The sequence below is a fragment of the Ursus americanus genome, chromosome 18 (assembly GCF_024610735.1).
Source record: "Ursus americanus isolate L20-20 chromosome 18, mUrsAme1.1.p, whole genome shotgun sequence".
NCBI classification, from domain to species: domain Eukaryota; kingdom Metazoa; phylum Chordata; class Mammalia; order Carnivora; family Ursidae; genus Ursus; species Ursus americanus.
The window spans coordinates 1674429-1691379 of NC_142144.1; the positions used below are offsets into that span (position 1 = coordinate 1674429).

At 61.4% G+C, this 16951-nt stretch overlaps 1 protein-coding gene across 1 annotated transcript in view; it reads left to right on the top strand.

Annotated features, from left to right (window-relative positions):
* NACC2 (NACC family member 2) overlaps positions 1-16951 on the top strand; it is a 68359-nt gene that overhangs the window by 34074 nt on the left and 17334 nt on the right. Inside the window, 2 exon segments of the mRNA XM_045803824.2 lie at positions 4045-4565; positions 4567-4993. Coding sequence (XP_045659780.1) covers positions 4107-4565; positions 4567-4993 — 886 coding nt within the window. The 5' untranslated portion in view covers positions 4045-4106.

The window sequence follows — 16951 nt, forward strand, 5'->3', positions numbered from 1 at the left end:
GGGGACTTCCCTGGGTTGGTCCTTCTGGGTCTGGATAAAGGCGAGCTGGCAAGACCACTCTCCACACCACCCCCTCCCCGGGGTTGTGCAGACATGGGCACCCACGTGGATGCCCACTCAGAGATGCTGCTGCCCAGGGCAGCCGAGTGGCCGTCCCCCAGGCAGAGGCTGGCTGTGGCCCCGGGATCTTCCTAAGGACAGTGGGGACCAGGTGGTGAGGGGCCTGAATCCTGCCTGCCTGCTGGCCTTGCTTCGTCCAGGTAGAGGTGAGGGACGGCTGAGGTTTGGACTCGCTCCATCCCTGGGGGGCTGAGGGCCAGGCCCCCATGCCTCCCGGCCGGCCCCTGCATCCTCAGAGCAGCGAGCAGGGACCATTACTGTCAATGCTGCAACCACAGTGCTTGTCCCCCTCCCCCAGGTAGTCCTCAGTGCCCTGCAGGAGGCACAGAGCCGCCCCTGGAGGAGCCCCTGCCGGCTGTCCAGGAGGAGCCCCTGCCCGCTGTCCGCTGGGTGCTTCCCTACACCTGGATTTCTTCCTGCCCCGTTCCTTCCGCAGTGTTTTATCTGCTCTCGGAAGCTGAGCCCACGGTGTGTGAATGGGGAGGCGCCAGATGGCCCTTTCTTTCTCTCCGGATGCCACTTGCCGGTGGGAGGGCTGCTGCCTGCCCCCCCCCCCCCGTCCCTCCCCACTCCAGCCACCAGAGTTAGTTGTCTGGACGGCAGCCCACCTGTGCCGGGTGCTGCAGGGGACCAGACCTCGGCCACCGCCGGTCTCAACCCTGTCCCTCTCTGCAGGTGCTTATGCTCTTCTCAGGGCCACGGTGGTGGCAAGAGGGAAAACCGAGGCCAGGCGGGCCACAGGTGTGTGAGCCTGGAACAGGACAGGCAGTGTGCCCAGCACAGCCTCCCCTCCCAGAGAGGCCCGGGAGTGGTGGGATGCGGCAGGGCCCTGCGCGGCAGCCTGGCCTCCTTCATCAGTCACCGTCAGGGGTGGTGACTTGGCTGCCTGCCTGCGGGGATGGGGAGATGGCTCCGTTGTCCACCCGGGCCTGGCCCAGCTGCACTCTCAAAGTTGTTCTTGACGAGACCCACGTCGGGGGTTGGGGGTCAGGGTGACTTCCCTGGGCGAGTGGGATGGGGTGCTGGGCTGCACCACTTGGGCCTGCTGCTCCAGGGACCCCAGGGAGAAGTGGGGAGGCGGCGTGGGGCACTGCGGGGTGCTGGGCCTCCTCTCCCACAAGGGCTTTCTGCTCTCATCACCCCTCTTCTCCCCCAACTCCTGGGCTCCCCACCCTCATCCAGTGTCTGTCTTGTCTGTCCCGCCCTCTCTGCCCTCTCCTCCCCTTTGTCCCCCTGCCCCCTCATACCCTTGTCCACCCCCATCCCCTTCCATCCTCCTTGTCTCCATACCCCCAACTCCCCATACCCACCATCCCCCTTGTCCTCCCCTCCCCCATCCTTCTGCCCCCCTCCCCCATCCTCCTGCCCCCTACCCCCCTTGTCCCCCCTGTTCTCCCGTCCCCCATCCCCTTGTTCCCTTACCCAACTTGTTCCCCCACCTCCATCCTACTGTTCTCCCATACCCCCACCTCCTGTCCCCTGCTCCCCTTGTCCCCCAGTCCCCTCCAGTCCCCCTTGTCCACACCTCCTGTCCCCTTGTCCCACCCCATCCCCTCCCATCCCTCTGTCCCCTGTTCCCCTTGTCCCCCCTCCCATCCTCCTTGAGCCCCATCCCCCTGACCCCTGCTCCCCTTGTCCCACCCCATCTCCTCCCATTCCCCGTCCCCCATCCCCCTGTCCCCTTGTCGCCCCTTCTCCCGTCCTTCCACCCCCTTGTTCCCCTACCCAACTTGTCCCATCCCCTTGTCCCGTGTCTCCCTGCCCCATCCCCCTCATCCCCCTACCCTCTTGTCCGACATCCCCTTATCACCCTACTCCCCATCCCCCTTATTCTCCCACCCCCCTTGTCCCCCTCATCCCCCCCCCCCCCGCCCCCCGCCCGCCCTTGCGGAGTTGGGTGGCTCTGCCAGCCCTGCAGACTGTTTGGAATAGTTTAAATGCTTTGACACTCGGGCTGTGCTGGATGGCAGAGCGGCCGTTTACTGGGTAATTCACATGCAGAGCTGCACCATAAATCTCGGGCGCTCAGTTGCCGTGGCACCACGGAGCGCTTCCCCACGTACAGTACAGTATTTCTGCCATCTTTGTTTGCATTGCGGTGAGTCATCAAAGTCTGTCTTGTACCAACACCCGGAGCCGTGCATTCCTCTGGCACCGACACTCCACTGTTTTTAAAGCTGGGGCTGGAGCTGGCATTTACTTGGGCTCCCAAATCAAAGGCGGCTATTCATTCCCGAGGGCTGCCTGAATGTCCGTCTGCATCCGGCCTCTTCATTTAGATGCTGTGCGCTGCCCCGGAGAGCCGGGCTGGGTGCAGCTGAGCTGCGGCCGCCGAGCCCAGCGCGGAGACTCTCTGCCCTGCTCCTGCTCCCGCTGCCACTGCCGCTCCCCCTCCTCCTCCTCCTCCTCCTCCTCCTCCTCCTCCTCCTCTCCCGGCTCCTCGCGCCCTCCCCACCCCAAGGGCTCCCGCTCCGTTTGCTGCATTCCCGGAGCAGCTGGCGAGCCTGCCCCTGCCAGGCGGAGCGGGCAGTGCCGGGCCACCGGCGGCAGCCGCCAAAGGTAGGTCTCCCCCGCGGGCCGGTGCTGCGGCCGGCCGGCAACTTCTCCGCAGCGGGGGCACTGCGGGCCCTCCCCCAGCGGCCACCCATCTGCCCAACTCCTGTCGCCGGGGTCCGGGCGCTCCGCCCTCCCTCCTCCCTCCCTCCTCCCCGGCCGCCCGGCGCCTCTGCGGCCGCCTGCACTTTCCTCCCGCGGGACAGAGCGGCCCTTTGTGCGGGCGCCGCTGTGCGGAGTTGGGCCGGCGCCTTCTCCACCCGGCCGTCCCCAGCCCCCCCTCTGCGAATCGGGCATCAGATCAACCTCGCTGGAGCCCCGTCCCCAGCCCCTAGGGTGCCTGGCAGCGGAGGCGGCAGCATCCCGAGCCCTTGCCGGTCCCTCCCCCCGTCTCCCCCGACCCCTTTAGTCACCTGGGCTGGGACCGAGCCAGCAGGGATTGGCCAGCGTGGGGAGCTGGGGGACTGGGAGGGCGGGCAGGTGGGGCTGCGCCAGGCTCCCCACGGCTGGTCCAGCTGGGTCCCTGACGGTGCTGGTGGCCTGGGGAGCCGGTCCCGGGGGAGGGGCAAGGGTGGCAGGGCGCCTGACTTCTTCCAGCTTCGGCTCACTCGGCTCACTCCCCTGGGCGCCCCCACCCCTGGCCTTCCTGCAGGGGGACGAGGGGCTGGCTTCTCAGTCAGTGGGGCGGGACTCCCCCCTTGTGGGCCCTCTGTGCGGCTGCTCCGAGGGGTAAGAAGAAAAACAAACCAGAAACCAAAAAACCCCCTTGCAATACCCGCTCGCGCTGGGTTCTGGCCCCCACCCAGGGGAAGGGCCGTGAGGGGCTCCTTTGCTACTAACTTTTTCTTGGGGAGAAGAGTTTGCAGACGCGGCCCGCCACCCTCACCCCTCCCAGCCGCCGCCACCCTCACCCCTCCCAGCTGCCGCGGGTGGCGGTGCCCTGTTCCGTGTTCTGTCCTCTGTCCTCCCTGTCCTCTCCGTCCTCCCGGAGTGCAGGCCTCCGTTTCAGTTCCTGTCTTCTGCTGAGACGGGGCGCTCCTGCCCGAGGGCTCAAGCACTCTCCTGGGGGTGGGCTCTGGGAGTCGCACAAGGTGTGGGGGGCATCCCCTTGGTTGGAATGCGGCTGTGCGAGTCCCATGCAGTGTGGGCTGCAGGCCCAGCCGGGGTCCCCCTGTGAGGACGTTGGCCCTGAGCCCTCCCCTGGGCCCCCTTCGCTGGAGAGCTGGGGAGGGGGCCCCATGGAGGGCGCTGCGTTGAGGAGGGGTGGAGGGCACCCCGGGCGTGCTGGGGAGGAGTGCGTTTCCATCCCTTGGTGGATGGGCGCTGGCCGTCAGGAGCCTGACGGGGTGTCCCATGCCCTCTCTCCCGCAGATGTGCCCCCCTCGGGCGCTCCCGCGCTGAGTCTGAGGCGAGCCCTCTAGCGCCTGCCCGCCATGTCGCAGATGCTGCACATCGAGATCCCCAACTTCGGGAACACCGTGCTCGGCTGCCTCAACGAGCAGCGCCTGCTGGGCCTCTACTGTGATGTGTCCATTGTGGTCAAAGGCCAGGCTTTCAAGGCCCACCGGGCCGTCCTGGCCGCCAGCAGCCTGTACTTCCGCGACCTGTTCAGCGGCAACAGTAAGAGCGCCTTCGAGCTGCCGGGCACCGTGCCGCCCGCCTGCTTCCAGCAGATCCTGTCCTTCTGCTACACGGGCAGGCTGACCATGGCGGCCAGCGAGCAGCTCGTGGTCATGTACACGGCCGGCTTCCTGCAGATCCAGCACATCGTGGAGCGCGGCACAGACCTCATGTTCAAGGTGAGCTCGCCCCACTGTGACTCGCAGACCGCCATGATCGAGGACGCCAGCTCCGAGCCCCAGAGCCCCTGCACCCAGCTGCAGCCGGCCGCCCCCCGCCGCCCCTCCCTACGTCGTGTCCCCCTCCGTGCCCATCCCACTGCTGACCCGCGTGAAGCACGAAGCCATGGAGCTGCCGCCGGCCGCCGGCCCGGGCCTGGCCCCCAAGCGCCCGCTGGAGACGGGGCCCCGGGATGGCACAGCGGTGGCGGCGGGTGCCACGGCGGCGGGCGCAGCCCCTCTCAAGCTGCCCCGGGTCTCCTACTACGGGGTGCCCAGCCTGGCCACCCTCATCCCCAGCATCCAGCAGGTGCCCTACTCCCAGGGGGAGCGGACCAGTCCGGGGGCCAGCAGCCTGCCCACCACTGACAGCCCCACCTCCTACCACAACGAGGAGGACGAGGAGGATGACGAGGCCTACGACACGATGGCAGAGGAGCAGTTCGGCCAGATGTACATCAAGGCCACGGGCGGCTACGCAGGTAACGCGCGGCGGGGGCCTGGCCCCGTGCCCCGACCGCAGCCGCCCCGTTGGGGCCTGTGGCTGTGCCTCCAGGCCCTGGGTGGGCGGTGAGGCGAGCCGGCCCTCTGCCCCGTGGCACTCGCGGCCTGGCCGTGACCGCTTGGGGAGGCCTCTGTGCTGGGGGAGTGCAGGGGATGGTCCCCCACCTAGGCTGGCTGAGCTCGAGGGGCAGGGCCTTAGCTGAGGACTGGAAGCCCGACACTGGGTGAACCCCGCCCCCCACCGGAAGCTGCAGCCTGTGGGATGGGGCCCGCTCTTGCACGGGTTGCAGAGGACGCTGAGGGCCTCAGTGGCCAGGGTCCTGCCTGAGGGCTCACAGGTCACTGTACAGCCCACCTGCTCAAAGCCTTAGTGACCTGGTGTGTCCCGATCTGCCTGACCTTTGACCTCAGCCCTTCCTTGTGACGCTCAGTGAGGCCAGAGACTCCCCTGTACCCGGCTCGTGTGCCAACACCTCCCTGGGTCCAGCACTGAGGGGCAGGCCAGAAAGTGCTTGTTGAACTGAGCGGGCTGCCCTCCCCCAAGTTACTTGTGGGGGTTCCCCCACTGAGGGGCCTGCACACCTGAGATGCCCGACTTAACATGGCATTCCAGACCGCGTTCCGGTCCCTGGAAGACCGTTCAGGGTCTGCTGGGAGGAGGGTCCAGTAGTTGGGGTCCCGGATCGGGTGTCCATCCTGCCTTCCGTGTTCCCCGAAAACTGGCGGTGCGCCTGGGCCTGCTGCCTGCTCATTTGCATGCGGGGCCCGTGTCCAGTGGATTGGCTCTGGACACATGGTGCTAGCAGGAAGTGCTATCCCCGAACGGGGCCCTGAGGGGCGGCGTGGTGACTCTTTCCTCCCCTCTGTTCCCCCTGTGTCCTGGTGCCCTGATGGGGCTCCTCCAGCTCCAGGCCGGTACTGGTCAATCCGACGAGCTGGGGCCCTTGGGACGGCCGCTCACCGAGGGCAGCCAAGGACTGATGGTGTGGCCAAGCCGGGGCCCTCTCAGCGCCGTGGGGAGCAGGGAGGCTCTGCCCCGGGGCGCCCGCCTGCCCTCCTCAGGGGCTGCGTGTGGATGGTTTCTCTCTAGAACTCGTTACTTTATTTGAATGCCCGTGGTCATAATTGAGTGACTTTCACAGGACACGAGCATGAAGACCACCTCGATCTGGACTTGGTTCTTCCTTGGAGTGGCAGAGGGAAGGGCTTGGTGTCCCGATACCAGGAGACCCGCAGCCTCTGGCTCGGTCCTTCAGAGGGCCACTGGGCTCAGGCCTCAGGGGGGCCTCCGGGAACCTGCCCCATGTGTAGTTGCTCTGCCCACTGCTGATGGCCGCCTCGGGGGCTGGGGAAGGGCCACGTGGAGTCCCAGACCCACCCAGAGGGAGCTGGAGTCTGCCAAGGGTCCAGGGGCAGGGGCTGTCCACTAGTGGCCCACAGTGGGACACTGTGGAGTGGGAGACGACCCCCGCCTCCAGACGTCTCCATCCGCTGTGGCCATGGGCCTTGGCAGGAGTGGGATGCTGAGAAGTAGGACGAGGTGTTGGGATTGTTGGGTGCAGGTACGATGCCACCGCCCATCTGAGCACACCTGCCCCTCCAGCTGGATGAGCCTGGAGCCCTCTCCGCACCTGGACAGTAGTGGGCTCCCTCTTTCCTTGGATTTTCCAAGGAGCCAATGGGACAGTGGCCATGGGAAGGCCAGGGTGGGGGTTGGAGGCCGAGCTGCCCTGGGCTGCCCCACTGCCTTGACCGTGACCTGGCTTTCTCACCAGCCCCTGACCCCGATCCCCCCCCCCCCAGCTCTCAGACAAGATGCCAGGGGCACAGGCCTGGTCCAGGGCCGTGTGCCTGCAGGGGGTCACCCATCCATCAGAGCCCCTTGCCCCCTTTTCCCTGAGGGTGTTGGAGGGAGGATGGGAAATGGGAGAGGACAGTGGGCACGGGCGGGCAGGGCATGGGGCCGGCCCAGGGTGCTACAGTCTGGGTTTTCTCCTCGGCGAGACCATAAGTGGGGCAGGGAGGGGGGGGTGTGATTTCTTGGTTAAAATCTAGGTTATTGGCAGTGACGTCGCTGGCATCACCGGGCACCGGTGAGCTGGGAAGAGGGTTGTGGGGGAGGGGGCCGTGGGGGCAAGCAGGCAGAGAGAGGGGCCTACCCTCAGAGGCTCCCTGCCCGCTCGCCAGGCTCCCCCTGTACACTGGCGTGGCCAGGTTGGGGGACGTCCTCACAGCCCCTTAGGCAGCTGAGCAGCCTGCTGCCCCCAGTCTGGGGCCCGGACGCGGCTTGGGCAGGCCTGCCGTTGAGCTGGTGGAGTCGGGAATGTTCCAAGGTACACCCCTGCCATATAAGGACACTCGGGGTCCCTCCTCCTTCTCTCCTCCTTCCTGGCCTCTTTCCCCACCTGTCAAGGGAGAGCTGGGCCCAAGGGACCTTCCAGGGTCTTTGGCCAGCACTGTCTGTGTGCGAGGGTGTGGGACACCACACGGGTGCTCCCCATTTCCACCCTTCTCCTTGTGAAGGAGCATTGGCGGCTCCTATGTGGTGAGCCTCTTGTTCTGGAAATCGAGGAATTAGATATGATGGGTGAAGTCAGTTGACCGTCCCCGGTGGTCCGGCTGTGCTCCCACGGGGCCTCTGTCCCCCGTGTCTCCTGCACTCCGTCCAAGTCTTACCTCCTCGTCTGTCGGGTGGAGACACCACAGCTGACTTAGCTAGCCCCCGAGGACACTGGGGTTGTTTCTGATTTGTTGTTCTTAGGACTGAGTGACCAGGAAGGTGCTGAGCAGGGGCAGGGGGCATCGATGGGGTGGGTCAGGCTCCGTCCCCCCCCTCGGGGCCAGCACGGTCCCTCCCTCTCTCCACAGCCTCTGGCTTGGGGCGGGGTCTCCTCGGGGGGCTCAGGAAGCCCCTGCTCCAGCTCTGAGCAAGCGAGGTGCTGCCCCCCTCAAGATGGTGGGGTGGCGGGGGTTGGTGTTGGTTCCGGGGTGGGCAGGGCACAGAGGGCACCCCAGTGCGGTGAGAGGTCTGCTCCCACGGACCATACTCGGCCATGCTCCTTGGGCACGTGGGTACCCACGGGCTGTGAGCAGTGGTGGTCCAGACAGGGAGACAGACAGACAGCAAACAGGACCTTGAGCAAGTATTTAATCTTGGCTGGGAATCGCCCTGAGGCAGGAGGGCAGCCTCCTGGCCCCAGGGAGGGATGCTGAGGGCGGGAGAGTGAGCTGACCAAGGGTGTGGTTGGAGGGGGCTCCCTCTGCCATCTCTGCAGGCCAGGGAGGCTGGCCGGAGGGGCCACATTCTGCGCCCCTGCCCTGTGGCCAGGGCTCCCGTGGCACCTTCACTGCAGGCCCCGCCCCTCCTTGGTGTGGGCAGATGTTTAATCGTCACTGGCAGATGTTGTTCTGCGGATGTCTGAGACAAAGGCACCCCGAGCCAGGCACTCCCACCTTAGCCGCTTCCGGGAGGGAGCCCCCGTAGGCTGCTGTCCCGGGCCGTGCAGTGACCCTGCCTGGTCTTGCTCCTGCTTCCCTCTGGGGCCTGGCTGGCTCCCCTGGGTCTGCCCGTTGTCCTGACACCCGGATGTGGATGGGTCCTGGCACGCGGCGGCGCATCTGTTCCCGGCTCCGCCCGCTGCAGGTGGCCCCTGTGAGCTTTGGAGGACAGAGTGCACGCTCTGCCCTGGACCAGGCCCTGTCCGGCGCCACCCATGAGGCTGGTGCTGTGCCGTCCCGCCGCTGTCCACTCCTGCACCCCGGCCCCCTCCTGTCGGGGGCCGCCCCCACCTGCAGCCCAGCTGCCGCTTGGGGGTCTCACAGAGAAGGGGGAAGGCGAGGTTTGTTCTGCGAATCCCAGTCCCGACCAGCCCTCACCACCTCCCGGCCGGGCCAAGGCGTCCACACTGCTGGAGCTCAGCCCAGCTGCTGGGAGGGCCCAGGGAGCAGCAGGGGCGCTTTGTCCCTGGCCTGGGGAGGTTGGGGCCCAAGCAGAGGTGGGGTGGGGGTTCCCTCCTTTTGAAGGCAGTGCAGGGAGGTGCCGGCCCTGCTGTGCCTCCCCCTCGCTGGCCCTGGGGTGCTGGGAGGCCCGGCGCACACTCTGGCTGCTCTTCGCGGCTCGTCCCTGAGAGCCTCTGGGGGTAGCCTCCCTGGTGCCCTGGTCCTCAGTGTGTCCTGTCTCAGGTACAGGACAGAGCAGGTCATGCAACGTCCCACATAACCCTCCACCCCGAGGACCCCGGGGTTTCCTCCTACGTCTGTGTTACGGAGCTGTGTTCCTTCCTGTGCCTCCGTGGAATGGGCGTGAGAGGCACCTGTCTGAGCCGCAGAGCGTGCTCCCCTGGCAGCCTCCCAGCTGCTTTCTGTCCCTCTGGATGCGTTCGCCCGCGTCAGGCGAATGGTTGTGCGCTACGTACTCCCGCTTTTCTCAGAGGCAAAATGCGCGTGGGGCTCGTCTGTGCTGCATGGGTCAGTCCCTCTGGTCCCTCCCTCTGGTCTGGTGCTCAGGAAACTGTTTGTACACAGTAAACGAGACCAATTCCAAGCATGATGGGTTTGGTAATTGGAATCAGTCGAGTACCGTGGTCACAGTGGCATAAGATACAGAACAGTCTACCTCCCGTAAAATGTCCCCCGGGTCCTCCCACCCCACCCCGAGCCCCCGGGAGTCCCCCTTGGCTTTCTGTCCCTGGCGTTTTGTCTTTTCTAGAGTCTCTGCAAATGGCATCGTACAGAACGGAGTCTTTGCTTTTTCTCGCCATGTTTTGCGATTCACGCATGTGGCATGGTCCGCGGTCCTCCTGGTCGCAGCTGTGGACGTGTCCACCGGTGGCAGACGTGTGGGTGGCTTCTGGAGGGGGGCTGTGGTCATCGTGTGGCTGTGAACATTGTGTCCCCGTGGGACCGCTGGGTCCCGTGAGGAGCGGTCACACCCCACGGCCACACGGTTCGCTGGTCCTCTGAGAATTGTTCTTTGTCACGAATAATTTTGTGGATTTTCGCTTTAATTTTGCTGACGCGTGGTGTTGCTCATGTTCGGACGCTGGACCCCGCCTGCGCTCCCGGGATGAACCCCACTTGGTTGTCACGTGTTCTGGGTTTTCTGTGGCGCCAGGTTCGATCTGTGTTTCCTTACGGAGTTCTGCGCGTGTGTTCACGTGGCTTTCTAAAATGTCGGGTGTGTCTGGGAACGCGGACCTCCTATTCCCTTTTTTAGGGTTTGGGGGTTTGTGTAAGTGTGATGTCATTTCCTCCTTGTGTGTTTGATAGATGCACGTACCGCTGAAGCCACTTCGCATGCGGTTTCTTACGGTCGTTGTTCACTGTGGGAGAGTTTTTAAGGGTTAATCCCGTTCCTTTAGATAGAGAAAGATTCGCATTCCTCTTCCATCATGGTCCCGCCGTGGCGATGTGTGTATCTCCTGGAGCTTCTGCACCTCCGGAGTCCGGTGCGCCCGTGGCCGTGGCGCCTCTCCTCCTGGGGTTTGGCCATGCTGGCCCCTCACCTCCTCCTCAGCCAGCCGGGTCCTACGGGAGCTGCTCACACACGGCACGTGGTTGAGACTGCGAGTTTCTGCGGTCCCACGATCCAACTTTGGCCTAGAGGGCTTAGTCCGTCTACACGTGGTCGGACTTCCGGTGGAGCTGCATTCACGTCTGCGTTCATTTCCCTGCTCCCTCTTATCCTCTCTGCCGCCACCTCTGTGTGTGTGAAGATTTTATTCATTATTTGAGAGCGAGCGAGTGCACGAGAGCAAACGGGGGATGGAGAGAGACAAGCAGACTCCTCACCGAGCGCAGAGCCTGACGCGGGGCTCGATCCCACGACCCTGAGATCGTGAGCGGAGCGGAAATCAAGAGTCGGCTGCTCGGCCACCTGAACCGCCCAGACGCCCCTCTGCCGGCACCTTTTGGGTTGAACTTTCCTCCTTGGCCCCACTGTTGACGTCCTCTGTGCTTTGGGGACCCATCCCCTCCGACGTCTCCCCTCGGCCCGTCCACTTCCTCAGTGACGCCTCCACGCGTCCCCGTCCCCTCAGGTCCCTCCTGCGGTGAGTCGCGTGCTCCCCCCACTCACACGTGACGGCCTCGCCCGACGCTGTTACTCATACCAGACACAGCCCCCTCTCTGGGTCCCGTTTCTGGTCCGTTGTAAAAGTTACGTCTGGGGGCACCTGGGGGGCTCGGCCTCGAGGTTGGGCCTCCAGCTCTTGATCTCAGGGTCGTGAGTTCACGCCCCGCCTTGGGCTCTGTGCTGGGTCTGGAGCCCACTTAAAAATAAACAAATAAGTAAGTTACTTAAGTGCATTTTGGTGTTCAGTTCTCCAGTTCACACCGGTGCAGGTGGTCTTGTCGTCACGTCTGTGCACAGGAGCCCTCCCACAACGCCCTCGTCTGGTCCCTGGGGACGCCGGCTCCCCCCAGCTCTTGCCCCGCTGCTCCGTGTTCTCCTGCAGATGGACGCGTGCAGCCACAGCCCCGGGGGCCGGACCGCGGGGAGCCTCGTGTGCGTCGTGTGAATGCGTGGCCACGGCGGTCGGCTTGCTCCTTCACCACTCAGAGGGTGTTTACGTGGCGTCTGGGCTTCAGTAGTGACGAGTAAGGCTGGTGCGAACATTTGCGTCCCCACGTTTGCGCGTACTTGAGGCTTCCGTCCTTCGGGGTGGACTCCGCTGCGGTAAGCTGGGGATCACGTGGCATACGTGCACTTGACTTCGTAAGATGTTGCCCGGCTCTTGTTGAAATTAGTGCCATCGGTCACACTGCAGCCAGACAGGCCACGTTCACGCCCACACTTGGTTTTGTCTTATTTTAAAGCCTCTCCCATCGGGCCGTGCTGGTGTTTCTCTGATGTCTGATGATGCCAGATTTTTTTCACGTATTCCCCACCCATGTATCCCCGGGGCCGCTGCCTCTGCATCTTGGCTCCTTCTTACTGGGTCTGGATATCGAGGGTGTTAGGTCCCAACGACAGTCGTTCGTTCCTTACGTATTCTGGGACAGGGCCTCTGTTGGGCGTGATTCACGAACGTTTACTCCCGGACTGCTGTCTGTCCATTCTTTTGATAGAGTCTTTCATTAAACAGATGTTTTTTGCGGCATCTCGGTGGCTCATCGGTGAAGTGTCTGCCTTCGGCTCAGGTCGTGATCTCAGGGTCCTGGGATCGAGTCCTGCTTCAGGCGCCCTGCTCAGCGGGGAGTCTGCTTCTCCCTCTGCCCGCCACCCCCTCCCTGCTCATGCTTACGCATGCACTCTCTCTCAAATAAATAAAATCTTTAAAAGAAAACCAGACATTTTTTAATGTTGATGAAATTAGGCAATTAATTACAGTTGACCCTGAACAGTTGGGTTTGAACTGCTGGGACCCACTTACATGTGGGTTTTTTGCAGTCCAGTGCTGTAAGTGTATTTTCTCATCCTTATGGTTTTTTCAGTAACACTTTCTTTCCTCCAGCTGACTTCATGGGAAGAACACGGTATGCCGTATGTAGAACGTATCAAATACGTGTTAATCGACCGTGTGTGATCCGCAAACTTGCGGTCAACAGCAGGCTGTCAGGTTTGGGGTCCAAGTTACATAGGGATTTTTCACCGTGTGGGGCAGGCGTTGGTGCCTCTGACCCTCCGCCTCGTTCAGGGTCAGCTGCATTTCTCTACAGGTCATGCTCTTGTCTCAGGTCTTTACTGCACAAGATCTCAAGGATTCTCCCCTGCATTTGCTTCTACATGTTTTGCGGCTTTGGGTTTTACATTTGGTCTGTGGCCCGTTCTGGGTTAATTTTTGCACGAAGTGTGAGGTACGGGTCAGGGTTCTGTTGTCTCTTTAATGTGATGTCCAGTTTCATTTCAAAGAAATTTAGACTGTGAGAAAAAAAACCAAAAAAACCCGGGGCGCCTGGGTGGCTCCGTCGGGTAAGCGTCTGCCTTCGGCTCAGGTCATGATCTCGGGGTCCTGGGGTGGAGCCCTGGATTTGGGCTCCTTGCTTAGCGGGGAGCCTGCTTCTCCCTCTGCCGCTCCCCCTGCTGTGCACTCACGCTCTCTCTCAAATAAATAATCTTTAAAAAAATAGGAAAAAAACCCTTTGATATTTACCCACATATTTATTTTGTGTAGATGTGACTTTCCATCTGGTATCACTTTTCTTAAGAATTTCCTGTGACGTTTCTCACGGTCCTGGTGACGGACCAGCCCTGAATTCTGGAAATTCACGGAAAGGTCTCGGTAGCGCCTTTTTCAGAGTCTGCCTCAGTGATGGGGGATGTTCGTGCAGTAAAACCAACGTGCGTCCGCTGCGTCGGTGCCTCCGTCACCGTGAGCGTGTCTGCTGGAGTCCCAGGCGGACGCCCTTGTTCGCGCGCCGTGGACGCCTCTCTCTCGGTTTCCTCCTGGGAGAGCGCAGGCCTTCGCATGATTCTCTGCGTCTGCCGTGTCTTCGCAGGCTGCTTGGAGCCCTGACTGTCACGGGCCCTTGCGTAGTTTTCTGTGTGTTATTCCGCTACGGTTCACGGACCTTTCTGGGCACGTGCATTTATGCCGTTATTTCTTCAGACGACTCCTTGCCCCTCTGCCTGCAACTCTGATCCCTGAAATCGCCGAGGCTGCATTTGTTGAGTGAATACTTGCTACCGCTGTTTCTCGACGTTCACCCATCTTTTAGGCAGCTCCGTTTCGCGCCACGGTTGGCCGCCCACATCTCCCCTCATTGGGTCCTTTTGCACAACCGTAACAGTCATGGTCGTGTTACATCGTTGGGGTAAAGCCTCTGCCCTCGTGCCGTCCTGCGTCATTTCTGGACTTGTTTCTGCTGACGGGTTTTTCTCCTCTTCGGAGTGGCCTTTCCGCGTCCGTCACGTGTCTGCTGATTGTTCGTGGATGCGGGACGTGGGGAGTGTTCCCTTGTGGAGCTCGCAGTCTGGGGTCCCAGGCCCCTCGCGGTGGTGCTGGGAGGGACTCTGGAGTGTCCCCGCTCTTGTGGGGTGAGCCTCCTGTCCTTCCGTGCGGCTCTTCCTGTCCCGTGTGCGTGTCCTAGACGTCCTCTCCCGGCCTCCGCTTGCCGGTGTTCCCTCTGGACACGAGACACTGAGTCGCTTTTTCTCTTCATTGGTAGCAGTTTTGTGTTTTGTTTGAAGACCTTTATCTCCATGTCGGGACGATTGTGAGGTTCCTCTGTGCGGTCCTTAAAAAAACAAAAAACAAAGCTTTGATTTGAAATCATTTTAAATGCACAGAAGTGTTTCAGGGTAAGTGCTCTCTGCTCAGGCTCGCTCACGGGGAAGAATGTGCTGGTTGGCTTTGCCGTCTCATTTCTCTCTCTACAGGGAGGCGGTGGGATTTGAACCTCTGCGAGCACGTTGTGGGAGTCAGCCCCTTCCGCCCCCCAGTGCCGAGCGTTTCTGAGGAGCAAGGACATTCTCTTACGTAAACGCAGCAGCCCGCTCGGCGCGCCTCCCTGGCCGCAGTCCGTGTCGCGGCATCCCCGTCGTTCCCTCACGGGGACAGCAGTGCTGTGCTCCGACCCCGGGCTCAGGTCGGAGCACACCGCGTGTTTTGTGGTGTTTCTCCACCCTCTCCGTAGCCTTGAACGGTTTCTCGCCCTGCGTCCTTCGCGACACTCCCCTTCTCGGGAGCACGGCTCAGCTGTTCTGCAGAATGCCCCTGGGTTCGGGCTTGTTGGGTTTTGCCTCGTGCTTGGGCTCAGGTTGTGGTTTCAGGCAGAACTCCGAGGAAGCCGTGCTGGGTCTCTCCTGGTGCGTCCTGTCGCGAGGCACCCGATACCGCGTGGCTCTTCGGGTGATGCGTGACCCCTACCACCTAAAGCCGCGCTTTTCTCTTTGCAAGAAGAGCCTGTGTGTCAGCCACCTTTCCCCCCGCTGTTTCAGCGCCCACTGAGTATTCCTGCCCGTTGACGGCGATCTCCAGCTCCTAACGCCCGTGTTTGCTAGCTGGCAGGCTTCTCAGGCGGGGCCTCCCAGACCCCCACTTGTTTCTTCACTTATTATTTATTTAGTGTTCGCATTGAGGTTAAAGCTTGTTTCGTACTGTCTTGTTCCGCGAATATTCCGGGCTCGGCTGTCTTTCCCTTCAGTGGGGAGTGGCACGTGCGGCCGCCATCCAGGTGTGACGTCTGCGTGTTGCTCCCGGGCGTAATGGACAGTATACCCTCCTGGCCGTTGGAGCTGGGATTTACAGATTTAAAAACCACACGTTCTTGGGGCTCCTGGGTGGCACAGCGGTTAGGCGTCTGCCTTCGGCTCAGGGCGTGATCCCGGCGTTCTGGGATCGAGCCCCACATCAGGCTCCTCCGCTATGAGCCTGCTTCTTCCTCTCCCACTCCCCCTGCTGTGTTCCCTCTCTCGCTGGCTGTCTCTATCTCTGTCGAATGAATAAATAAAAAAAAAAATCTTTAAAAACCACACGTTCAGGCTGGTGTGTCCAAATCCAGTTCAACCCCAGGGTCGTCCTGGCCGCCCCTTACACCTGTTCTCTTAACAGATAGGATTCTGACGCTGCCATGTCCGTAGGAAAGGCTTTCATATCTGTAGTACGTCTGGGATTGATTATGTGCTGCGATAGGCAGCCCGATGCTGACTTTTCTACCACCTGACTCTCCGGTGGGTTGGCCACATGTCATTGGGAAGACCACCTCCTCCCGGACCCTCGTGCTGCACCCCTGTGTTGTATTTCAGAGGAGTGTACGGTGGGCGTGCCCCACCTGGGCCCTGCGCACACCCCCCCCACCGCATGTCCCCCCGCGTGTCCCTGAGCCGGCACGTCCTGCCACCACATGCCTGCGTGACCTCCGTGTCTTTGATTCTGTCCCTTACAGTTGCCCTGCCTGCCTCTTCCTTGCATTTTTAGACATGCCTTTTAGAATCGTTTTGTCAAATGCCACATGGAAGTACCTGCCAGGACTTGGTTGGGATTTTGGTGACTCCTTTCTTTGGTCAGGCGGGGGGTGCGCTGACATCCCTGCGGTGCTGGGCGGGTCCCTCTGCTTACTTCCATCTTCGGGGTTTCTTGGGACCGTTGCGTTGTTCTCTGCATAACCATTGTTAGATTAATTCCTAGAAATTCATTTTTTGTTTGAATCTACGTGGTATTTCAGTTTCTTCTTTCTTTTCGCGGGTTGTTGCTGGTGTATAGAAACACATTGGATTTATTATTTAAGAAAAAAATCTGGCCACAGCTCGCTCACGTATCCTGAACGCTTGCCTGCAGATTCCCCCGGCTTCTCTCGGCGCGCAGCCGTGTGTCTGCTAGCCCCGGCGTGATTTCTGTTCCTGACCGTGCGGCTTCCTCCCGGCCCGGCTAGACTGGCCAGGGCTCCAGCTCAGCTGTCTCCTGTCCACACTCGGGAAGAGCCTTCCGTGTTTCGTCTGCAGGCAGGGTGTCTGCTCGGGCATTGTGGCGCTCCTTAGGGGATGAAGGACGTTCTTTCCCTAAGAGCGTTTGGTTCTTTTTTTTTCCATAAGTAAGTGTGGAATTTGAACAAAAGCCTTGTTTCTAAATATTGAAATGGTCGTATAGTTTTCCTCTTCTGCTCTGCTCTTTTCTGAACTACGGAGATTGCTTTTTTTGAATGTTCAAACAGGACAAAACTGAAAACTTGTATTCCTGGAATCCGTTCAGCCTAGTTGTGATTGAACCTCTGGATTCTTCAGCTTCCTGGTTTCTTTCTTTCTTTTTCTTTTCTTTTCTTTTCTTTCTTTTTCTTTTCTTTTCTTTTCTTTTCTTTCTTTTCTTTTCTTTTCTTTTCTTTTCTTTTCTTTTCTTTTCTTCCCTCCTGTTTTGGGTGACTGTTCTGAGGTGTGAGGCTCCCCTTGGGGGTCCATCTCCTGGAAGGGGCATAGGGCAGAGGGGCGAGTGCAGGGCCAGGCGTCCGGCTGTTGGCCAGTCGAGGGGAGCCGCCTGCTCTGATCAGAGCCTGGGGCGGGG